This window comes from Nipponia nippon, unplaced genomic scaffold (genome assembly GCF_047370975.1).
Source record: "Nipponia nippon isolate SJK-2023a ecotype South Korea unplaced genomic scaffold, ASM4737097v1 scaffold_18, whole genome shotgun sequence".
Taxonomy (NCBI): Eukaryota; Metazoa; Chordata; class Aves; order Pelecaniformes; family Threskiornithidae; genus Nipponia; species Nipponia nippon.
The window spans coordinates 1,354,307-1,378,934 of NW_028262334.1; the positions used below are offsets into that span (position 1 = coordinate 1,354,307).

Genomic DNA, 24,628 nt, shown 5'->3' on the forward strand with positions numbered 1-24,628 from the left:
GCCATTCTGGCTGCATTTCCCCAACTGTTTGTAATAAAGATGTCAGAGCGCTGAACAGATAGTGCCATAACTCGGCGTGCAGGGAGACAGCCCACCCGGACCAGGAGCCATGGTGGTGAGCATAAAAACCTCCACGAAGGAGAGGCAATGTCAACAGGAACCCCTGAGCTGCCCCCCCCCAGGCCCCCCACAAGCTGGCGGCAGCAGCCGGGCTCCAGCTAGGGCTCTGGCTATTCCCAGAGTTTTCTGCTCCTGCTCCCCTGGCTCTGAGCCCCGGACCACAGCCAGGACACGGAGGAAAACCAGCTCCCATGTTGAGCAGGGATGGGCTGGGGTGCAGACCCCCCGGTGCCCCGCTGCCTGCAGGGCTGGATCTCCCTCCTGCTCCCCGCATGGGGCTCGAGCTGCTCAAAGCACAAGTGCCAGCAAACCTCCTTGTTTTGCAGACCCAGGCAGCAGACCACGCCCAATTTGTTCTCCAAACCGGGGTCCCCCTGCCCTGGAGGGGATGCATCACTCTGCCTAAATCCTCTTGCCTGGGGAAAAGAAATTCTGAGGACATCCTCCAGTGTACAGAGGCTTGTGGCTGGATGGTCACTGCACTATGGTCCAGCACCTGGAGACTAAACCTTGGTTTAGGTTTTTTCCCATGAAACCATCAGGCTTCATCAGGACAAAACTATTGTTCCTGAGGGTTGCAACTGAAGAAGCACAGAGAGCCACCATCCTACTGAAAACAAAACATGCAAAATCAGCTGCGCTTCCCTCTACGGCAAGAAAATCCAGATGCAAAAGAGCAAAAGGCTTTAACAGAGAGAGAAAAAAATTGGCAAGATTGAGAGGCCAGTGCTAATGCAATCCTTTCCAAGAGTCATTTTGATGAATGATGCAGGAAAGCAGAGGAGCCCTTCCGTCAGGAGCGAGGTGGCCTTTCGCTCACCCGCAGCACAAAGATAGGGCAAAGCTGGCCATTTAACTACACCCAAGGCCACCGTTGGGTGCCAGCCCCGGGACAGCTGCTCTGCAAGGGAAAAGCAAAGCTAAAGCAGGGGCAGAGGCTCCCTGTGCTGAGTCCCGCTCTCTCCTCTTCACCTCCGACACCAGCAAGGCCGTCGCAGGTGGTGCCGGGGAACATGCAAGTGGCACCAAAACCACAAGCAACAATGCCTGAGCTTCCCTTGCAAACCCGCGTCCTCTGCACTTTCAGGAATCCCGGGGAAAGGAGGGGCTGCAGTGGGCTCCCCCAGCATGGAGCAAACTCCAAAGGCTTACACTCTGCAGGCAGGTATCTGAGAGCATCGTAAGGTGGAGTTGCTGGGAAAGGAATGATTGGCACACAGCTTCGCGATGTTGCTTTACGCAATTTACCGCCCGGTCCCCTCTGTGCTCCCCTCCCCATGGCAGCCCACGCGCTGCCGGAGCACCAGGCTTGTACCCCAGCTCCATCCCCCCCACCGCGCTGCAGCCACCAGGGCATTTTTCCTCTGCAACAGTGACCACCCCAGGGACAGATGTATTTGTCACAAAAGGGAAACTCTGGCACAGAGCTAATTACGGATACACTGCTTCCTCCTTTTAGCAACAGGCAGCAATAAAAAATTAGGGTAAATCTGGGCATTGAGTTTGGGTGGAACTAAGAACAAAGTGTCATTTCCACATCAATTAAGGAAAGGTCACTACATCTCAGAGCCTGTAAAACAGTACCAATAATGCAGGTTTAAGGCTTTTTTCTCAGCTCTGGTGAGAAAGCAATAAGTCACCCTAGTCCACTCCTGATTGACATCTGCACTTAGGAAGCTGCATAATTAATGCCCATCTGATCCTCCCGGGTGCTCTCCCTCTTATGTTTTGATGGACGTCCCCATTACTGTACTTGGCTAAATGGCTTCCAGCCCTTCTGGAAACTTTCCATTTCACAAAGCTAAAAGGATGCTCGAGGGGGTTTCATCCCTGCTGCTCCTGCCAGCCCCATCTGCCTGCAGATCCTGGAGAGACACGGCAGGGCATTGCACATTGGCATGTGGGACTCGGGGCTCAGCCCCTCCTTCTGCTCCAGCCCTGGCACGACCCAGGCCCATCTCACCAACCGCTCGATGCCTCGGTTTCCTAAACAGGGATGCTCATTCTCCTGCCTCCCGAGGGAGCAATACTGCAGCTGTGGGGCTGTGCAGGATCCAGCCTGGGCCATGGCAGCTGCTGGCCGCTCGGGCATTGCCCCCTTGCTACTTTCTGGGGGTCTCCCCTACCGGACCCCAAAATCCCCACTGGCTGCCTGGGTGCTGCCTTCCCTCCACCGTCGGGGCTGTTGCTGCGGAGAACCAGCCCCATCCGCGCGGTGGTGTAGGAGGGTGGCAGATGCAGGATGCTGCCCTGCTGCTGCTGACCTCCGCAGGGTTTGTGGGGGCTTGGAGCCTCCCCCGCCTGAGCAGCGGCTCCAGCCCCTGCTTCTGCACCTCTGCCCTTATGGTTTTCCTCCATCCAAGGGGTTCAGGCCGCTGGTTTTGCAGCAGCCCCTGCCCAGTGCACCAGGGGCTCCGGGGGGAGCCACGCTTGGCTCCCGTCCATGGCGCACACCCGCCTGCGGCACCGGGAGGACTTCAGTCACTTGCAGCTGTTGCAAACCCAGTTACCTCTATTAAAGGCACACAGTGGGAAGCCCGCAGAAGCAGGGAGCCACGATGCTTTCTTTTTATAACAGTCAGCAAAACGGACAGCTTGTGAGAGAGCTGAATGCCGATCCCCAGCTGCGCCCGAAACCTCCTTCCCGGTTAGAGAGGCAATGAATAAATGAAAATATGTAATATTCTGCAGCCCATAAAGGGGACTGGAAGCACTTAGTAAATGGGTACCTAGGATGCCCCACTGGCCTCTGGCTGTCAGGCTGCTTTCTCACAAAAAAAAGCTGCTCTAACACATTTCAAAGGCAATGGGAAACACTGACACCGCGACAGAGCAAGCTTTTGAAATTCAGCCTTTTCTTCTCCGTGTTTTTCTGGCTGCAAACGTATTTTCCACTCCCAGCCAGAGAGAGGTGGTGCTATTTGTTCCTATTTCATTCCTGGACAAACTGAATTTGTGAAGAGATTATAGCCATCAGCAGAAGGAAAAAAAGGTGCATTTAACCTGTGCTGGGACCCGGCAGCTGGAGCACGGCACATGCCAGGGCCGCCGTCGCAGGGATGGCGGTGGCGGCGGCTGCAGCGCCTGGCTGCGCTCCTGAATGCAAGCAAAAAACCAGCGATGAGGCTCCCTTTGGTGAGATTTCAAGGAGAGGATTTTGAATATACAACTTCAAAGTGCATGAAAGGGGAAGGGAAGAGATGGCTATCAGGAGACAGGTTTAAGCACATTAAAAGAGTCATCGCCCCCACTGAGACTTCTGCTCCATCCAGCTTTGATCCATTTTTTATCCATATTTCCTTTCATTTCTCCCCTTTTGTTGATGTACGATGGGGGAATCAATACCAGAGTGAGTGATGCTGAGACATGCTCTGGTTGTTAATCCCATACCCAAGTCCGCTCTGAAGCCACAAGCCCTGCCTGGGCCCACTACTAACATTCCTATTCATGCTGAAATAACTGCAACAAGATTTTTTAATATAGCACTCGATTCACTTCTAGACTGACTTGCAGGATGCTTGGGACAGAAAGTTCAGTAAGTTTGAGCAAATGAGCTCAGCTCACCCAGCAAACCCTCCGTGGCCAACAGACTACCTGTCCCTTCATCTGCCTTTGAGCTCTTAAAACGAGAGGGGTCTCCAAAATCTGCTCTCTTGAAAACTCTCAAGGCAGAAGGACTTTCTTTTTTTTTGCCAAGACCCTTATACCACACTTCAGCCTGAGACACCAGGGTCATTTTTTTAAAAGTTGGAAGGGCATTAGGGGACATGGGGAAAGAGAACATCAGAGAAGGTGAAAGAGAACTTGCCGTAAGTGACGACAGCATGCATCCTTTTAAAATAATTAATAAATGATTAATGGCATAAATTACCATAAGATGTGTTATGACATGTTGCAGAGACATTTATAAATGTCTATGGCTTAGTTTATAGCAGCCTTTATGCAGCCCTCATAAATTGAAGTGTGTAAATCAATGTGGCTGTCTCTAAAATGGGTTAGAGCACATCTTAAAATAATTTATAAGGGATAAGGCAATTTCTATATGCCTGTATTAACAAAGTCTTTATAAATACAATCTTCATCCAGACTCATCCTATTATAATTCAGTTACTGTATTAGACACTCAAGAGATGATAAAATTTTTGCTACCTGAAGCTGTCCCTTCGCAGTGTCATTGGGGACAACGCGCCAACAAACGAGTTACCTACCCCGGTCCTTCCCAAAGAGCAGGCACAAGGCGATGCCTTGCAGCCCCCGTCCTGTCCGCACGCGGCTGCAGGACGGCGCCACCCCAGAAGCCACCACGGGGCAGGACGCCAGCACACAGCATCGCCCAGCTCAACCCAGCTCCTCCACGTGCAATGGAGAGCTCAGGACAACCAGCCACCAACAGCCTCCGGGTGAACATCGCTCCCCACCCTTTCTTGGTGTGCAACGCGCTCAAGCACCGATCACCACTGGGACAAGTTTTTTCACCCTCCTCTGACCCCCAGCACTGAGACAAGGTATAAGGAAAAGAGAGGCAGGAGCCCCCCTTACCTTTACAGGCCCCGGCGGCTCCCAGGTGGTAGATGCCGGCTAAGATGCGCCAGATGGCCACCTGCTCCTCCGCTGTGATGCCCAGCGTGCCCATGGCAGCCCGGAGCTGGGCGAACGCCGCTGAGGCTTTCTGCTTCTCCTCAGGCTGCAGGCAGAAAGACACGGGAGGGGAAAAGTCACTGCCTCTGCTGCAGCATCCTGGGCACTGGGCAGAGCGGGATACAGGGATACACACACAAAGGCATACAAAACCCATATGGCCAGCAAGGAAAAGACAGTAAGGGACTCTAGTTTGGACAGCAGTGGGAGAAGCCCCTGGCAGGTTCCTTGAGAGCCTGGTGTTAGGAGCAAGCCTGGGTACGTCTTCTCGTTGTACAACAACACATAATTCCCACTTCAGGAGTGTCTACAGAGACATTAAGCAGCAGCTGGAGATAGACATTTTATATCTTCTCACTTCTCGCTAAATACACCCGCCCACGGATGTGCTGGGGCCAGCTGAACAGCTTCCAGCCGCCAGCAGGACCTTATCTGCCCACCTCCAACACTGCGGCCCTGTCCGTGACTCCTGCAATTTTTTTTGCAAATGCAGCCCCACTGCAAAATTAGGACTTTTTTCCCCTGAACTGAGGATTTTTGATGCAGATACATGCAGCCCCGGGGCCAGACACCGCACACGGGCTCCAGCAGGCAGCATCCCTTGTCTTGGCAAGGACCAGCCCACCTGGTCTAAAGGATTTCAGCTCCTGCGGGAGCAGCTACCGATGAGAAAACACAGCTGAGGTCTGCAGTTTCTCCAGACTCAAACACATACCCCAAATACTTGTGACACCGGTATCACAGCAGGGGTTATGCATCCCCACCAGCTGTGGGGATGAAGGCTGGGGTGCTGCCAACTAGAGTTTTGGTCTCAGCATCCGTTCAGAAAGGAAAATCTGATAAATTTCCCCAGACTCCAACCGAAACCAAATGCAGAACATCACCGCTCTGGCTTTCCTTCTGGGCTGCTTCCAGAGCAGGTAAAAGGAGCACTACCAACATCCCTGCTCAGCCAGGCTGCAGCACAGGATTTCATCCCCCCAGGGAGCTTTTGGGCAGTTCATCCTTCCACACCCCCATCCCCAGAGTCCTGGGTGCTCCTCGAACAACGCTGCCATGCCATGCTGAACTGAATGGCCAAGCCTGGCTTTCCAGGGACACGAGTGCACTGTGGGGAACATCGCTGGGAAGGAGGAGAAGTGGTGGTGGGGACGGTGCTTGTCCCCTTTGCAGAGCTTGCGCTCCCTGAACTGAAGAGGTGCTGCCCGGGGCCGGCGCTGCCCGGCTCCTGCTGACCCTGTGCATCCCAGTGGGAAAACCCTCCGTGCTGGAATGGGGAACCCACAGGAATCGGGGGCTGCGAATGGGGGGTAAAACCCTATCTCTGAACCCAAATCTGCTGCTGCATCAGGAGGGTGAGGACCTGCAGTACCTTGCCATGCCCTCCATGAGAGCCACTGCTCAAACAGCTGATTCCTTTGGCTGCCAAACTGGAGCAGGAGCTCCCAAATGAAGATCGAATATTGAATTCATCGATAGATGATGTAACTGCAAATTGCTGGGATTCATCCCAGCGTTTTGGCTCGTAGGCATTCTGCCTGAGCTTTGCAAATGGCTCAGACTAAGAAGGAGCTGGTGCTGAAAATCAAATGCAGTACTACCCCTAGCCCCTAAAAATTACATACTGGGCTCTTCAAAGGATGCACTCGCCCCCCAGGAGCTGCTGCCACAGGGAAGCGTCAGGGGTTGTTAGTCCTGCAGCAGCAGGCTCCATCCCGGGGGCAGACAGGGGGGTGTCTGAAACCCAAGCACAGACACCAGGCAGCATCAGCCCAGGTCCCAGCAGCTCCCCTGCTCCCGTGGAGCTGTCGGAGAAGTGCTGGAGGCTGTTTGGGCAGACCCTTCCTCACACCCCGACATTCGCTCCCTCCCTCCACGCATCCGGTACGGCAGCACCATCCCGAGTCACCCAGCAGCCAAGGACCCCAGCATGTCCTCTAACCAGGGGTGACAAAGGGCGTGCGCTGCAGCGTCCTGCTGCAGGCAGCTGCGCGGCTCTGGCATTTCTCCCTACCTTCGAGAAGGGCTTGATCCCAAAGGAGTTGCTCTCAGCCACCTGGTGCAAGCGCAGCATCGTCCTGGAAGTAGTTACAGAAAATGAGACTCAAACTCCCTCCTGCCTCCCGCACTCCCCAGACCCCTGCCCTCTCCTTGGGGAGCATCTCTGACACCCGCAGAGCCCCTTTGCCTTTACAGCGACATCCAAGGGCCCTCGTCAGGAAAGGCCCTGGCGGCTCTGCCCTGGGCAGGGGGATGGAGCCGGCCCCAGACACACCGGGATCCTTTCCCCAGGGCAGCCTGGGGACGCACAGCTCCTGGGGAAAGCCAGAAGTGAACAGGGAAAGGGACCTCTCTCTCATTTGATCAGCCCAATTTCAGTTTTAGTGAAGGATAAAAAAATCACAAGAAAATGCTCCTGTTTCCTAGAAAATCTTTAAAATATAAGTATATTAAAAGCTCTGCAGCATCACTAATGTGATCACCTTCACAACCTCTTTCTTATCAGAGGGGTCTCAAAAACCACATTGCTGGAGCAAACTTGGGTATAAATCACAGGGGAGCCCCTTGGCAATGGGGGTACCCGTCAGCTGAGCAGCCAGGCAAGGAGCAGAGCCACCCGGTGCCATGGGAGCCACACACCCACCTGTGTGCCGCATCCAGCCCCGCCAGCATCAGGGGGAAGACGTTGAAGCTGCTCTCTCCGTGGGGCTGCTGGGCGACGCGGCCCTTCTCCAGCAGCATGGTCTGGGGGAGGGAGTGGAGGCAGGCGTGAGCGGCAGCCCCCAGCCCCAGCGTGCAGGCAGGGAGAGCCCCTCGGTGTGGGCAGGGTGGCCGCTGTGCCAGGGTGTCCAGGCAAGCCACACACAGGGAAGAGAGGGGACAGTGGCACCCGGAGATGGGGAGATGCTACTGGGAGCTGTCAAGGAGGGGCTGGATTTCTCCTTGCAGGGCCACAGCTGCCTTTGGAGGTGGCTCCTCCCGCCCGGCGCCGTGTGCTGCAGGTCATGCAAGCATGAGCCGAATCGTGTCCCAGGCATGCATCAAGCAGCAACATTTCTGCGCACGGATGCAACACCCACAGTCCCTCCCTGCCTCCAGAGGTCTGGGCAATGCAATGGCCCTAGCAGAGATGCTACAGTCTCTGTGTCCCAGCAATGGATAAACCATTGCACAGGACTGAGACAAGCCTAGACCTGCCCCCAGCCTTGTCAAGGTTGTTCAATGCCGGCACTGACACCAGGAACGAGTCCCTGCAGAGCTGGGACCCCCCAGTTGTCCTGTCCTCCCACGAGCATCCCAGGAAGGCACTAGTGATCCAGAGAGCGAATGCTCCCAGGGGCACATTCCCACTCCTGCGCAAGGACAGCCACACCGGGCCACCGGCTCCCTACTGGTGCAGAGAAGGGACAGCACGGGGGCAGCTATGGGAAGCCCTGGTGTTCCCCAGAGCAGACACCGGCTCAAGGCCTCGCCTCCATCAGACGAGGCCTGGGGCCACAGGCAGCTCTGATGAAAGTGCCTTTGCATAACAGCCCTGATGGTGACAAAAGCCCTCAGAGGCTTCTGCTCAAGGCTGGCAAGTAAGGTGCTGCTAATGAAATGCTGAATTATACATTTCCTCATAAACATTTCATTCCAGCGCTGTTCTGCGCTCCCTGCCAGGGGCGGGGGTGGTGCGTTGTGGGGTACCCTGCCACACTGCAGACAGAGCTCCTGCTCACTGTGATCTGCGGGCACCTTTGGTCCAGGCGGAGAAGCAGAGCAGAGCATCGCTCCTCTCGCAGCCTGGCCGGGAAGCAGCACAGGGGCTGATCACCCCAGTCCTGAGGACCCCCGGGTTCAGCCACAGCCCTCCCTTCTCACCAGGCGACGAGGCCCACGGGGTACCTGGAGGTGAGCAGCGGTTATCCGGCCGGTGGCATTGAAATCCAACGACAGGAGCATGGAGAAGCGCGTGGAGCTGCTGCTGTGGCCGGTGGTCACTGACCCAAAGGCTCCCAGGACTGTGAACATCGCCTGGATCTTCTCCACTGCAAAACCAGCACCAGCAGCCTCATGAGCCACCCTGTGATGGCTGTAACCCTGCATTGCTCCGGTGCTCACCAGGAGAGAGCCAGACCATGCCGCTGCTGCACCAGCTCAGCCTCAGGGCTGCAAACAAGCGCTGGAGGAGGCTTCTCCTCCTGGCTGCACCTCTGCCTGCTCCTCCCGGGGGTCTGTCCCAGCACACGGGGACCTGGGGCACCGGCCAGGCATGGGGTTAGCATCCTGCACCGTGAGAGCACGTGTGTTGGCAGGAGGGGCACGTGCCAGCCTGCCCACACCTCCACCCTGCTCCAGGCCATTCGTCAGCCCTTTGCAAGAGCATGGTGTACCCAGAGCTCCCTCTGAAATCCAAACCTGCCCCCTAAAGCTACTGGTTGCTTAACAGCGCTTCCTCTCATGTCACCAGTAACTTGATCAGATGGGAAAAATGCTGCCCCAAGCAAGCAAGTAATTCCCTTCTGGTGCTTACTCAGGCGTTTATCAAAATAACGCATCTGTTGGGTCTGGGACAGGTAAGAGGCAGAGGCATTCTCAGCCCCGCCGCTTGCGTGCCTCCCGAGCTGTAGCCCCACAGCCTTGCCAGCCCGTGCTGCGCTTGCACAGCCACACGGAGCCATCCCAACAGGGCACGAATCAGACCGGGAATGGGTCAAACGGAGGCCGTTGGATGGAAACAGTATCACTTTCACCTTTGCATGCATTTCCTAACCTGCACAGACACTCTCCCTGCACTGTCTCTGCCCAGCGCCAGCACCCTGCAGCCCCGCTACCCATGCTCGGTTCATTGCTGCCGGGGCTGGGAGCTCACAGTGGCCGCCCAGCCCCATACCTGAGACCCTGCCATCCACACTGCCCGCCGTGCCCGTACCTGAGACTCTGCCGTCCGCACTGCCCACCATGCCCTGTACCTGAGACCCTGCCGTCCACGCTGCCCGCCGTGCCCACCAGGTACTCCAGGGCGCTCTGGCAGCACGTGGTCTTCCCGGCCCCGCTGCGCCCCAGGGGCACGATGGCCTGATCCTGCCGCTGCATCAGCAGGTTCCTGTAGGCTCTCTGTGCCACCGAGCAGATGTGCGGGGGCATGCTGTCCCGCTTCCCCTTGAATGCCTGTGGGCAGGGAGAGAGCGGGAGAGCACATCCCAAAACAAACCTTAGAGGTTCTCTCCTTGTAGAGAGAATCCTAAAGATATGTCACACTCAGGGTGATGGTGTGTCCCCAAGGTGCAGACCCACCCCGAGATTCCCAGGGAAAGGGGAAACTCTGCCCATCCCGGCCAGCCTAGCCTTGCTTGCACCAGCACCGGAGAGAGGGCTGGGGACCGACCCAGGGAACCCACAGCAGGACCTGCTCCAGCTTGCCTGTGAGCAAGAGCTCTGCCAAGCACCAGCCCAGGCACTCCGCCCCGGGCCCCTTCCCTCCCCAGCCCCGGCAGCCCCGGACCACTCGGGGGGTGCAGTCACAGACACACAGTAGTTTTCTCCTGGAAACCAGGAAAACTGTGCTGGGAGTGGTGCCTAGCTGCGAGCATCCCTGGCCCCGAGTGTCCCCAGCCCCGAGTATCCTCAGAACATCCCCAGCCCCGAGCATCCCCAGAACATCCCCAGCCCCGAGCATCCCCCAGAGCATCTCCAGCCGCGAGCATCCCTGGCCCTGAGTGTCCTCAGAGCATCCCCGGCCCCAAGCATCCCCCAGAGCATCCCCGGCCCCAAGCATCCCCCAGAGCGTCCCCGGCCCCGAGCACACCCAGCCCTCAGTGTCTTCAGAGTATCCCTAGCCCCTATCCTGCCCGGCCCGAGCCTCCCCAGCCCCGAGCACCCCTGGTCCCGAGTGTCCTCGGAGCGTCCCCCGCGCTGCGACGGTCCCACGGTGCCATCTGCCGGCACCGCAGCGCCCGGCGCCCTCCGCCACTGTCCCCACGGGGGTCGGCGACCGCTTCCCACGGGAGATCCCGGCCGCCCCACGGTCCCCCTCCTCACCTTCCCGGAGCTGCTGCTGGCAGCGAAGCTGGGCCTGAGGGCCACCAGGCTGGGCCCGGCATAGGTGTAGGGGAGCCGGGACTGGTAGCGCTGCTGCAGCGTGTTCATGGCGCTGCACTCATTGAGGTTGATGAGCGCGGCCAGATCCTCGGCGTAATCCAGGCTGGGGGGGTTGGTCTGCAGGAAGAGAGCCAGAGCCCTCCTCGAGCTCTGCCATCATGGCACGGGCTGTGCCGAGCCCTGCCGGCACCCCCGGCACCCTGCTCCCATCCTGCCTGGGACGATGGCCCGAGCAACGGGGCTACCCAGGCCTAATCCTGCCTGGGCACTGCCATGCACCAGGCGCTGTGCGCAGGGCTCCCACCCCTATGCCAGCCAAAACCAAGGAGGGGACTCACCCGCTGCACACTGTCCTCATCCACCTCGGTGACGCTGCCATCCGCCTCCCGGCGCACCCTCACCCTCCCTGCGGGCAGCTCGGGCGTCCCCACGTCCGGCTTCAGCTGCGTGGCTGCAACGAGAGGATGATGAGTCCCTCCTGCATGGCATGGCCGAGGCAGCTCAGGGCAGAGCCGGCTGCAGTGTGGGGAGCTGCCGAGGGGCCACCTCCGACCACAGCCCTGCTGGGGCATGGCCAGGCACGGTGCTGGAGCAGCACCCAGCGCCCACCCTGCTCCCAACCCACAGCCAGGCTGAAGACAGCGCTTATCTTTGGCACTGGAAACCAAGGGCAGAGGAAGGCAAGTTACCGAGCGTGAATCCATCCTGCTGGATGAGCCAGACCTTCTCTGCTTCATACCAAACGTCCCTTGGGGCCTGTGGGGAGGAGAGAGGGGAATCGTCAAGGAACCGGCAGAAAACTGAGCTGGACAAACTGCACCTGCCCCATGGACAGCAACAGTTCCAGCCAGAACCCTGCCCCTCCTCTGCCCTCCTGGCCGGCCCAGGGGGCACCTTCCCTCAGCCCCCAGCTGAGCCCACACAAAGGGGAAGGGCTGCATGAAACCAGAAAATAACATCAGTGCCCCCAAGACATGGGGTAACAGCCCGGCAGGTCTGCAGACACGTTACCTGGTCCTTGTCCGTGCTCTCGCCCGTCTCCTCTTTGCTCTCTCCCGGTGCCTCTTTACCCTCTCCCGGCTCCTCCTTCACATTCCCCACCTCCTTTGCCACATCTTCTGACTTTTCTTGGATCCCTCCTGGCTCCTCCTTGGGCTCCTCTGTCTTGTTTGTAGTTTTTCCAGGCTTTTTGATTTCCCTTAGATCCTTCTTGCCACTTCCGATGTCTTTCCTCATCTTCTCCGGCTCCTTCCCGTCCGGCCCTGGCTCCCTCTTGGCTCTCACCTTGGCTGGGTGCTGCTCGTGGCTCGGGGGTGCCCCCTTCTCCTTCTTGGTGCTCTCGGGGCCCGTCCCCTTGGGTGCGTCCCCCTCCTTCGCTGGGACTTTGCTGCAGCACTGGGGGCCCTTGCTGGGTGTGGGGGCTGGAGCCGAGGGGCTGCCCCCCGGGCTGGGGTCCTTAGGGCTCTTCTCCAGGCACGACAGCTTCGCTGGCTTGGGAGCCTCCGTGTGAGGGGTCTCCACTGGTTTGGGGGCAGCTGCTGCCAGGCTGGGCACAGGGGTCAGGGCTTTGCTGGGGATGGTCCCCGGCGCAGCCCTCCCAGGTGGCAGGTCCTTGCGTGGGGGGCCCACGACCCCCTCGCCCCCCTGCCCCTCCACGTGCAGCCCGTTCTGCAGCGGCTGCCCCTCGCTGGCCACCTCTCCTCCGGCAGCTGGGGCGTCCCCGGCTCGGGCCTTGCCGTCCTCCCCTGCAGGCTGCCAAGCAAAGGAGAGGAGCCAGGTTCGACAGGGACAGGGCAAAGGACCTGACCCCAGCCCCAGGAGCCGCAGCTGGGTGTGGGACGCCTGTGCAGAGCACAGCCCGGCAAGACATGCAGCTCCAGCCCTGACCCACTCGTTCTGGGCACAGCTGATGGCTGCGGGTGCTTGCCCGGACCTGGCTGCAAAGTCACAGTTGGTGGTAGCATCTTTCTCCTCCTCCTCCTCCTCCCTCCTGCTTGCCCACATCCCGTCCCTCCGCCTGCCGCATCCTGGGTCACCGCTCAGTGCTGTGCCCAGGGACACCCCACGCACTTCCCTTCCTGGGCTCAGTGAGCTGAACCAGAAAGCCTTGTGCTCTGCTTAATTACTTGCCTTCCAATTAAGCAAGTCAGGAATGGCACGTTGCATTAATGAAGTGTCCAGCCTTAATCGCTCAAGGCTGGCGGCTGGCAGGGGCTGCAGCTTGCTGCAGCGGATGGCGTGCTGCAAGCCTGGGCCTCGCCATCCAACCCAGCTTGTGCAGAAAAAGAAAGCTCAGGCTCCCGGCTGGGGCCGGTGTCATGGGGCCCTGCAGCCCCCCCCCGGCCCCCGAGGTGGGGGCTGGCAGCACCGCAGCAACCCCGGCTGCTGCCTCGGATGGGAACCACTTTGGGCTGGAGACAAATGGGGACACCCAGCCAGCGCCAAAGCCGGACACCCTGGCACTGTGTGGGGTTCATCACTGCTCACCTCCTCTTTCACACTCGCCTTGGTTTCCTTCTTCAGTTTTGCTGCCTTGGCTTCCTTCTCGGTCTCCCGCACGAGCTGCTTGATGAACCCCCCAGGGATGACCGACAGGAGCAGGGGAGGGGCAGATGGGGGTGGCCCCCGGTCCTCGTCCCGTATCTGTTTGCAGGAGCAGAGGCTGGGTTACAGGACACAGTGCAGAGACAGGAGCCCCAGCAAAGCCAGCCCCACGGGCACGTTAGCAGCACGAGCGTGCACGAGCGGTGGAGCCAAGCACCAGGGCCCTGTTCTGCCGGTGAGGCCAGCCGCGGTTGCAGGCATCTTGCAAGTTGCCAGCGAGGCCACGGGCTGCTCGCGAGCACCAGGCTGGTTCGGGGATGCTGTGGCGAGCAGGAGGAGAAGCGCCAAGAAGAAAAGGCCCACAGAGAAGCGCCAAGGTTTCCGCACACCACCAAGGGCCAGGCGCTGCGGGGAGCCCACGTGCACTGCCAGCTCTGCCCAATGCCTGGCAGGTCCAGCACGGCCATGGGAGGAACCGTCTCGGCTGCAGCGAGTCGAGAAGCGGTTCCTAGCATCACTGCGTCCATATGCAGACCTGCTGCATGCTGGGCCCCAAGCCGAAACCTGGCCCCGCTTCCCACAGCTCCCACAGCAAAGGGCTTTCCCAGCCGTGCCACCGCGCAGCAGCGCCAGCACCAAGCCCTGCAGATTCCCACGAGTCTCAGCCCTGCAGAGAACCGTGTGCCCCAACCGGCAGCAAAATCGCTCAAACCAGAACATTCAGGCTGCAAAGGTGGCCAGAGCCGGCAGCGTTGGACGCAGCAGGAGCAATGTGCGCAGGGGGGCGAGGGGACATCGACCCCAGAGGCGTGCGGCAGGCTGGCTGCGGTGCGTTCCCCCGCCCGGCACTGAGCCCCAGGGCAGCCCACGAGCATCCAGCCTTGAAACACAGCTGGTGCCACCCCAGACCGAGACTTTCCTTCTGCTCCCAGAGCGCGAGGCGCGAGGAGATGGCCATGCTGGTGCTGAGGTGGGACGGTGCTGTATGGAGAGCCATGGGGCCGCACCAGGCGCATGAGGCAGAGAGAGAGGAGAGAGTTAGCCAGGGGCTCCCGCTGGCCCCAGGGCTGTGCCGGGGCCAGCAGCACCACAACCTTGCTGGGCATTGCCCCAGTCTGAGCTCATGGCACCAGCTGGAGCGTGGCAGTCCGGGCACGGAGGGGACGGGTCGTTTGGCAGTGCTGGGGAGGGCATGGCTGTGTGTGGCCGCCTCCAGCCCCCAGCACAGCATGGCGAGGGGCCAGGTGTGGGGACATGGTGGTACAGGGTGCCGGTGGCAGCGGGGTGGTGCTGGGACCCCACTGCCCTGGGCTGGGTGGCACAGGGTGGCCGTGGGAGCACGCCCGTGCCCCATTTCAGGCTGACCCCAGCTTCACCTGTCGAGATCATTCATGCACCGAGCGAGTCGGGGCTCGTCTGGCCCTGCCGCTCACGCCGGCAGCCACATCTCCTTGTACAGTAAAGGGCAGGAGCGCCGGGAGCGGCCAGGAGCCGGCTGAGGAATGTCACTTGCCTTCTCAGGCGGCAGCCCCGGGTGCCACGTGCCCTCGCTCCCGTTGGGGACCAGCGCTGCCCCCACACTGTCCCCCCAGGCAGGGCTCTGTGGCCGTGGGGGAGAGCCAGCCCTGAACGGCACAGCCAGAGCCCTGAGCCTGGCGGGTGCCTGCGGCCAGCCACCCCGCATCCACCAGCCAGAGCTGGATCCCCAGTCCTGTTCTGCACACGGGGAAACTGAGGCACGGAAGGGGATGTGCCTCAACCAAGCACGCAGTGAAGCATGAACAAGGGCTGGGGACCACCATCAACGCCACTCCGGTCCTCCCCACAGAGGGAGCAGGATACAGCCCCGTTTGGGCCACAGCCACATGGGTCCAGTCCCCACAGAGCAGCCAGCCAGGGACTCGCTCCTGCTGCCACCCAGGACCCACTGCCATCCTGGTGGGTGCCAAGAGCTGAGGCCATTGAGGGGTCCCCAGCCGCCCTCCTGCACAGACTGGGGAGCACCGTCCCCGTTCCTGTCCCTGCTCCCATCGCAGCTCTCCCAGGCACCTCTCCCCAGCACAGACCAGCAGCTGGAAGCCGCCCCCAAAGCCAGGGCTGCTGCTATCGCCATCCATTCCCACCTAAAAATAGCCCTCCCTGCCGAGGGGCCCACGGCCCAGCTGCCAGCACACCCAAAAAGTCTCCATTCAGACCCTGACCCCAACCCCCCACCCCAAAGGCCCCCCTGGAGCATCCGTACCTGGGTGGGGGGCTGCAGGCACGGGGGCTGACGGCCCACGCCGTCACCGGGCTCTGCCGCCGGTGTGGGACCCCAGTGAGCCAGAGAGCGAAGGCGGCGTGCGGGCAAGCGGCGGCAGCGGGGCAGCGCACGCCTCCCCCCGCCACCCCCCTGCCGTGGCGGCAGCTGAGGTGACACATGTCACTGCTAAAAATACCCACAGCGGTGGCACCGGGGCCTCGGCTGGGGAGAGGCGATGGCACCACGGGGCCCTTCCATTCCTCGGCCTCTCTGCACCGCCCAGCACATGCGTGCGTCACCCGCACCCTCCCCGACACGTGTGTTTGTGCCCTCCTCGGTGCATGGCTGCACCCCACAGAAGCTGGGGAACCGCTGTGGGTTGACGTGAGCCAGCCCAGGGTGCTCCGCTACTGCAGGAGGGGACCCCGGGCTGTCCCCCGAGACTGCAGGTCAGAGCTCCGGCACGGGGCTCCCCAGAGCACCCCAGCTCCCCCCCACCAGCCCCAGCCCTGAGATGGGGGGCCGAGCTGGGGAGGGACCTGAGAGGAGTGCTCAAAATAGCCTGCCGTCGGTGGAAAGAAAAAGTCACCGCGGCGCTAACGCCAACGTGGTCAGCAGCCCAGCCGGGGCCAGTGGGGAGGGAGCAGGCAGCCCTGCCTGCCCGGGGGGGGCTCCTGGCACAGCTGTCCCCAGCCTCATCTCCCCACAGAGCTCTGCTGGGGACAAAGCACATGGAGGGGCCATTGGGTGACCATGCGGGGCAGAGGGTGACCCTCGGGGGACCGGCAGGACCTGTGTCCCACCCGCCCCAGCGCAGCCGCCACCAGCATCCAACACCCAGCCAGGGGCGCAGGATGTGGGATCAGGCCAAGCCCAGCTGCAAAGGTGAAACCCACCCTCCACTGCTCCACATCTCTCCCGAAGAGGTCCATGGACGCGACCAGGGCATCAGCACCAACAGCTGGAAAAGCTCTGTTAATAAGAAAGGAAATAGGATTGTTAGTCTGTTGTTGCCCAGCACAAGACCAAGGGTTGCCCATGGCGTCTCACCAACACCAGCTAAAATACACCCCATTTCCAGCCAGGAACGGCATGAGGACACACGGTTTTGGATGATCCTTCGCATGGTCTCTGACGGCACCGCAGCCTCAAGGGAGCCTGGCTGTGTGCGGGGCTCGCTGCTGGGGCACCCCTCGGCTCCGAGCATCGGGGTCCCTCCTGCACTTTTGGAGAGCCACCGTTCATCACCCGTAACACACCTCATAGTCCCTGCCAGGGCCATTTTTTGTGCTGCTCCAGCACCCGGGCTGAGGATCAGCCCCAGGGCACCGTCCCATCCGCAGGACGCAGCCGGCATGTCCCCCAGCAGCTACCCACGGAAAAAGCACGAACAAACCATCGTGCACATGAATAACGGCTTCTGCGGCAAGCGAAGGGACTTACCTCTGTGCAGAGCAGCCGGGGGCAATGGGGGTGCAGGGGTTTGCCCAGCAGTGCCCCGCAGGCAGCTGCCTGTCCAGGCGGGCAGCCCGGCACAGCCTCACCGGCTGCGCGGGAAAGGGCAGGCGAGACCGAAAAGAACCAGGCGGCAGCACACACGCAAAGGACGGTTTTTATTGGGGTTCTCGTCGTATGAGAGCAGTTGTACTGACCAACACACAGAAGCAGCTTAGCTGTGCCAAAATAATCCTTTAAAAAAATAATGGCAGAATTAACTAAGTGTGGCACATCAGTCACAAATCGCCGAGGACTGTAAACTCTGAAGATAGTCTCTGTGAGAAGTACTACTGGAACGTGCAGCAGCATACACCGGCACGGGGCACACCCTCCTCTGCACAATAAATATGAAAAGAGCCAAGTACATAAAACAAAGAATGATTCTCATAGATACAATATCTAAAGTTATTTACAGATACTGGCTTTTCTTACCATTAAATTACACATTGAAAACAGGTTCTCTTTCAATATATTTCTTTAAATCACTAGTAGCTATTCATGTGAATCTGCTCCTTTTTTTTTTTTAAAAGGACTGAATGTAGTCACTGAAACAGTGCTCGTAAAAACACCTCTCCTAGGATGCTCTCGCTTTATTCTGTTTTTCAGACTCATTTTTATTTGCCATCTCACCTGCTCTCTGATCTCTCCCTTTCCTTAAGGAAAAGATGCCTGCTACAGCCGAGAAAGCCTCTTCCCAGCCCCACATCCAGGCAAGCCCATAGCTACACCTGGTCCGTCTCCTTTTCCAGTTTGGAAGTACAAGAAGTTACACAAACCTGGATAAATCCTGACCCTGGACAACCAACCAGCTTTCTGATCCTGTCCCCGGGTTTTCTAACGAATCCCTGCTTGGGCACCTGTCAGGTTTGCGGCACGGGACTTGGCACTATCCCAATCACGGCACGTTTCTGGCGGGTGACGCCGAGAAACCGCGAAGAACAGCTCAACGCTACAGCTCGCTCCTCAGCCACAGAACGAAAACACGATCAGGCAGGCGTGAGAAGGGCAAAATGGAAAACAAGGCAAGAACTACTACGAGGAGAAAAGCAACCACCCCCTCCCTGCTTCGGGCAGCGTCTCAACAAGAAGAGGCGGCTTCAGCAGCACGGCTGGCAAAAGCCACATTTCACCCTCGAGATGTCCTTCGGTTAAGCCCTGAAGAGCACGGACTTCAAGCTCCACCACAGTGGAAATTAAAAGCACATGCTTTAATACCATGAGTATTCCTCAAACTGCAGAGGCCATGATTGCAACTGGAATTATTTTTAGCAAATGAGTTATCTGATGAATTTTGTGCTATTTTTGTACCTTGCTCGGGCAGGAGGTGCCTGGTTTGGTTATCTACAGATGTGCCCAGCGGTAGCAGCACTCCAGCAAACGCTTCGGGCCGGCAGAGCACGTTACTCGCAGTGAGGGGCTGGCTCGTGAGGCGGTTTCAGCTGGGGGAGCGCAGGCTCGCCTTCCCAACACTCCCCGAAGGGACGGTCCCTGCCGGGGTCCTGGGGGTGCCCGCTCCCCTCCTCGGCTGCGGCGCGGGGCGACGAGCACAGGCCCGGCCGCCCGGCTCTGCAGGACACCTCTCCTGTCTTCATGGGCTCTAGCCTATTTTTAAGGATCAAGTAATCACTCTGAAACAGCAAAAATCATTTCCAGTACATACGTTTTTGCAGCCATTGATGCCCGTTAGCCCGTCTCTGCCCTACACCCAAACAAGCTCGACATAAGGCACCGCTCCGAGCAGACCAGCACCTGCAGCCTCTCCGGGCTCTCCCTTCTCACTCATTAACCTTGGAATTAAAGAGCTTTACAAATACCTGAGCTGATGTCTGAGCTTTTTCAAACATCAAGCTGCTTCCTTGCCCCAATTTAAGGTCATTCTCGTTAACCCAGCACAGACTCGTGAATAAAAGCTGAGGAAGAAAGGGGAAATTTAGAAATACCAAAGTGACGGTTTTATTTGCAAGAGTTTTTCAGATGTTTCTGCATTCACGAGCCACTGCACTTCAAGAGGGTCCTGACAGCGCCTGCAAGTCCCTGTGCTTGTAACAGAATGGTAAGCTGGACAGACTGACGGAAACTATTTTGACTTTATTATGAAAAACAGAATAAAGCTGACTGATCCTGCTTGAAAGGAACTGCCATTTCTATACATATACGGAGCAGAAATTCTGTGGAATGTCAGAAGTTGGAGAAACATATATTTAATAAATAATATAAAATGCTTTTTTGTTAAAATAGAATTCTTGGTTTTATACCTACATAGCATAGCAACCTTTACATAAACAAAATAAAGCTGAGTCTGTGATGATTAGTTTAACACAAAATAAAAATACAATTTAACAATAGTATTAAAACAGCGAATGTTCAATCCACACAATATGTACACCATGGTATAGAAACCAATAGAAAACAAAAGTAGATTATTTCGAAATTCCTCAGATATTTGGATATACATATGTTCTCTGTATATTTTAGATATTTTCCTTTTTTTTACAATATTAAAATTAATACTATGCTTTTTCAAAATACGCTTTTCAGATATTTTAATCTGTAGAATTGACTCATTCCTTATATTAATCAACACAACCAGAATTATTTACTTTCTATTGTACACTTCAAAATAGTCCTTCCTCCCTATATATTTAGAGTGTGAGCATTTCAGAGTTAAATTAACTGTATCATTGCCATCTGCTGTGTGGGGAACAGTGAAACCAGCGTGCGATTGCGAACACCTGCAGTATGTGGATACGTATGCGACATTAAAGAAGAACCTAGTCCTAAAACCGATCAGCTGCCAGGAAGAGGGCAACACACAGAGCTCCAGGTATTTCACTCTTCATGAGCTAATTTACGATCATCGGAGACTGTAAACCTACGAAACGCTAACACGCAACTCATCGCACGCATCGGGGGCTTGATCCTACTTGTGGTGGCAACGCTGCCATTGACCTCGGCCGCACAAAATCAATGCCCCGAGCAGATCTACTGGACATCACCAGCATCCACGTGTACAGGATCACGACTTGGACAAACAGGCTTGGTTTTAGCACCAAATACACAACGTTTCCTATTCTCTATGCACTGGACTGCAAACACCTGCATTTATAGCAAAACCACAACCAACCCAATGATCGTATTTCCTTTTTTTTCCCCCTCGCAAAAGTGGGAGGAGAAAAACTGCTGCTGCGTTTCTAAAGGAGAGTTGTTGAAATTAAGGAAAATTCGAAATGCAACTAAGCTGAGGTATATCTCCTGGAGCAGTGTGCCGTCACCCTCGCACAGCGAGCATGGCGCTGTCCCTACCTGCCAGGTTTCCCATCCGCACATCCAACTCTTATTAGCGTGCTCGGAGTCTTTGTTTTTGAAGCCTAACGGGGGGTAACATACCGGGAACATCAACGCAAGTTGCATCAGCTCCAGTATTTACACCAGCAGGGCTTATCTCACAGCAGCGGTTTGAGAAGTAACTCGTGAGACTGCAGCCGTAGACTTTGCTGGACCAGTGACAAGACATAAAGCTCAAACATAACTGATGTGAAGAAGCTTTTATACTTAGTAAACTGGACAGCCTACAGTTAGATGAAGGATTTAAAAAAAATTAGTAAATGTTCCTTTAACGGTTTCATGAATTTGCAAAATTATTACCAAATAAATTTGAACAATAAAAATTGCCTAATTTATACCTGCAATGATGGAACGTCTCAGCTGACACGGTGTCCAGGGAACACTTTACAGCACCGGCCAAGCTCGTGCCCACCTCCAAACAGCTCCTCAGTCACACTCTGCCTGTAGCAGGAACAACTGGTGCTTTGCTTCTCCTACACTTAAATTTCAACTCATGAAAGTCTGATTTTGGCAAGAATTTGCTGAATCCCTATCTTGAAACAAGACATTAATTTAGAGCAACTCCCACATATAAAAATGCCACCCTACCTCAGAGTGGAGGGAAAAGGGAAAGGAAAAGCACACAGAAACAGAGCTGCAGCTCTCCTAAAAGTCACCGTGACCTGCCCGAGCCCAGCTCCTGCAGAAACTGCACATCTTTCTACAATCGCGTCACTCAGGCGCTTGCTTTCCAGGATCCAGTCTTACTGCATTTGTCAGCTGGCACGTCAGAGACAAAGAATAATTAGAAAATAATCCCTGCAGCACTGAAGGCATGTGGATGTGTCAGGGGAGAGTCCAATATGGCTCTATCTGGCACGTAATTCTCTATTTTGAAATATAAGAAACAATTCCCGTTCATGCTTAAATCTTCAGTACGGCAGATTTTTTTTTTTTAAAGGACTTTCAGATAATTTGTTTAAAAATCTGTGTTTAATCATTTGCTCAGCTCTGTTGATGCCTGAAGCTCTAATTTCTTTTATCTTTACTTCCCTGAACATTTAATCCCACAAATGTGGTCAAAATGCGTAAAAGACAACACTGTGCCTCATGGTCTCTGCGTTCAACGAGATTTTCTACACATACAGCTACAGACCCTCACGTAAAATAACACCATCAAGAATCTTCGTCCAAGAAAAAACTGCAGACAATTTGGTACCTAAACCGGGAACCATCAGTTTGGAGCAATATCCACTATTTTGCTTTGACGGGCGGAATCCCAGCTCTCCCTCCACGCCAGCAGATCCAGTCCCTTCCACACAGAACCCCACTTGTCACTGGGATCCCAACTTTCCCCACGCGTACCCGAGTTTTTCACTACGGCAATCTTTCTCTCCTAACAGCACAGTTGTATGCGAGTCACAAATATAAAGCTTTTATAAATTGTCGATAAATCAGTTGACTAAAGAAAAACAAATCTTTTACTATTCCGTTCCCATCTGACATTGGTAAGCGGTGCTGACCAACGGCACAGTTCAGCTGCCAGCTGGTTTCAAGTCACCGCATAGCCGGACAAGGCAATAAGGACCACACTAATGAGCATGTTGTAGGGCCATCCCAACTCCATTACTCTTCAAAATACGCATATTTCCCTAAGTCAATACACAGCCTTCGTTTTGTATAAAATCTATGGTTTTGAGGCACAATTTCCCAACTACCGATCTGTCCCTCCCCTCCTCACAGACACCAGCGTCCGGAATCTACAGTATGCTGCATCAGAAACTGCAAAACTCTGCCAACAAGGATTTAGCATAAAAAACAACCATGGAAAATAACTAAAATAGAAGAACAGAACTGATAATGAACTAAGAAAGTATGAACAAGTTACATAAGAACTAAGAGCGGTTTTTATCACAATCTGAGGTTTTTTTCCATATCAAGAAGAAACGTAAGAGCATTGCACGGTATTACAGGAAATGCTTAACAACATCCAGCGCACAGTCAGTGCCAGTAAGGTGAGACGTTTTCTGTGCCACACCTCGGTAAACACCACAACTACTCCTTACAGAGGATGCTGAGATGCTAAACGTTACTTATCAGTAAGAATGACAAATTTGAAAAATAAATGGGAATAAATGGGAAAAAAATCATTAAAAGATATCACCTGACTCACATGGGGTATCTTCCAAAACGCATTTTTCCTTTTGTGCTGCACCAGATGACAAGACAGAGTTCGCACACGTGTGAAAGCGCATGCTATGCAGAGTTAAGCCACTCCCACTTCTAGAAGCAAATACATTCAATTTTATTACAAGTGTGTTCAAGGTAAACAAGTACTTTCAAAAGAATTCTCCTATTTTTGCCAATTTGTACTTTTCTACAGGGAAGCAGGTCTAGAACTCTGTGGTTATCTGTTAGCAACACAAGCTGGACAAACCGTGCACACCAGGTGGACGGAGTAAGCTGGTGGTGTAACTTCTGTTCCCATTTACGGAGATGAAATTCCCACCGTCTTCAGGGACCACGAGAATTGTACCACCCTAATTAGGCAGAAAATGTTCTCTAAGGTGTTTACTGAATCAGAAAAAAGCTTAAATTAAGCCCTGACCTCTCTCTTACAAAACATCACAATAACCAGGGGAAGGCTGACTTCATGTGCTTGAAGTTGTCTAACAGTTAAGAAGAGATTATATCTTTACTTCAGCAAGAGTTTCCACATGACACGACTGATGTCTCAAGTAGAATTAATATAAATCTGGCATTCAATCAGCTCGTTTTGTCAGTTCCATCCTCAGTATTCTCAGACTGTTTTCAATGTGGACAGTTTGAACGCTCTAGAAAAGAAAATTAAAAATCCTTTTGCAAGCCGAGCCATGTGATGTGTGCGTGAACCTCCTGAGCTGAGCTACAGTGAAAGTCTGGGATATCTATGCTATGAGAACACACCTGCTTAATGTTTTTGTGTACAACAGAGAAGGATCCACAAGTCCCATAACTGAAGAGTGATCCAGAATACGTACCGAGGTACCCAGACATTTTAACCCAGTACATGCACTAGAATGCATTGGATTTGAATAATTTCTTTTTAATTTTTAAAAAGTGCAGTTGACCTGAAATGGAAAAGAACTGTCTTTATGTTCACTGTAAACTTGTCAAAAGGAATCTGCTCTTTAAAAACTGTGCTAAAATAGTCAATTTATACAACAGAGCACTAGATGAAGCTACCATAAATTCCTCTTCACCAATTATTACTCTATTGTGTCAGTTATAGTACTGCATATACGTAGAAGAAGCAAAACGGTGGTAGCTACTATTAGTGAGTACAACAAACTAAGTGAATAATTTGAGTTCAATGTTTCCATGAAGTAGCAATAACATTTAAACCACAGGACAGTTAGAATTCAGTACTTTGAAGTGCATAAGAGTCACACTGTTGATCATCAGCAGTATGGAGAAAGGTTATTATAAAGTCAGCAGTAATGGTTGGAAAGAACATGGCAACACGACAGATTAAAGGTTATCCAACACGGCAAGTTTGCAGCTCCTTCCACAGTTGAGGGGTTTGTCGGTATCGCACACACAAGTGTAATCCTAGCCAGCAGTAACCACTTCAGCCTCCAGGCTTGGTACGCACCAAACAAGGGTATTGCAGAGAAAACAGCGTCTTCCTTCCATCAGTAGTTCTAGAGTAATGGACCGCGTTTTAGACACCGCCAGGGTGCGGGAATGCATGGGAGCAATATGCAGCCTCGACGCTCGATAATTTCCACCGCTGCCAGGAGCATGAACTCACTTGCCATTGTTCCAGTCTTCACAACCTCCAGAGACAGAGTTCTGACATTATCCCACGCTGTAAACATCTAATTCCTCTTCTAAGCACATCCTGCGTCCAGGATTGCACAAAGTAATTCATAAGGATTCTGTGAAACTCAAAATGTTCACGAAGTAGCTTTCCCTAGGTGAACTTTGTTCTCTGTTTCTCCTACAGACCATTGCTATTCCTGTGGCTGAGCGGTGGTTTTGAAAGCTCTACAACTGTTGAGCGAGATTTATTGAGAAACTTTGGAGCCCGACGCAGCAACCTCTGTGCCTCAGTAAAAGCTTCTGTCAGCTCTTTTTTCCACTGAACAAATTCTGGGTCACTCTGAAAGAGATACAGAAGTAGTTTGGCACTTCATA

At 55.1% G+C, this 24,628-nt stretch overlaps 2 protein-coding genes across 3 annotated transcripts in view; both read right to left on the bottom strand.

Moving 5' to 3' along the window:
* Positions 1 to 15,766, bottom strand: part of MYO18B (myosin XVIIIB) — a 78,644-nt gene extending 62,878 nt beyond the window's left edge. For both annotated transcript variants that reach the window (XM_087754690.1, XM_087754689.1), the window contains exons 1-12: positions 15,629 to 15,766; positions 14,306 to 14,367; positions 13,330 to 13,485; positions 11,854 to 12,594; positions 11,532 to 11,598; positions 11,181 to 11,293; positions 10,783 to 10,959; positions 9,714 to 9,912; positions 8,647 to 8,789; positions 7,403 to 7,503; positions 6,773 to 6,836; positions 4,660 to 4,804 (exon numbers count right to left, since the gene is read on the bottom strand). In XM_087754690.1, coding sequence (XP_087610816.1) covers positions 4,660 to 4,804; positions 6,773 to 6,836; positions 7,403 to 7,503; positions 8,647 to 8,789; positions 9,714 to 9,912; positions 10,783 to 10,959; positions 11,181 to 11,293; positions 11,532 to 11,598; positions 11,854 to 12,594; positions 13,330 to 13,485; positions 14,306 to 14,344 — 1,945 coding nt within the window. In that variant the 5' untranslated portion in view covers positions 14,345 to 14,367; positions 15,629 to 15,766. The remainder of the gene's footprint in view (positions 1 to 4,659; positions 4,805 to 6,772; positions 6,837 to 7,402; positions 7,504 to 8,646; positions 8,790 to 9,713; positions 9,913 to 10,782; positions 10,960 to 11,180; positions 11,294 to 11,531; positions 11,599 to 11,853; positions 12,595 to 13,329; positions 13,486 to 14,305; positions 14,368 to 15,628) is intronic.
* Positions 15,767 to 17,222: 1,456 nt separating this feature from the next.
* GRK3 (G protein-coupled receptor kinase 3) overlaps positions 17,223 to 24,628 on the bottom strand; it is a 78,959-nt gene continuing 71,553 nt past the window's right edge. The window contains exon 21 of the mRNA XM_087754472.1: positions 17,223 to 24,593. Coding sequence (XP_087610598.1) covers positions 24,432 to 24,593 — 162 coding nt within the window. The 3' untranslated portion in view covers positions 17,223 to 24,431. The remainder of the gene's footprint in view (positions 24,594 to 24,628) is intronic.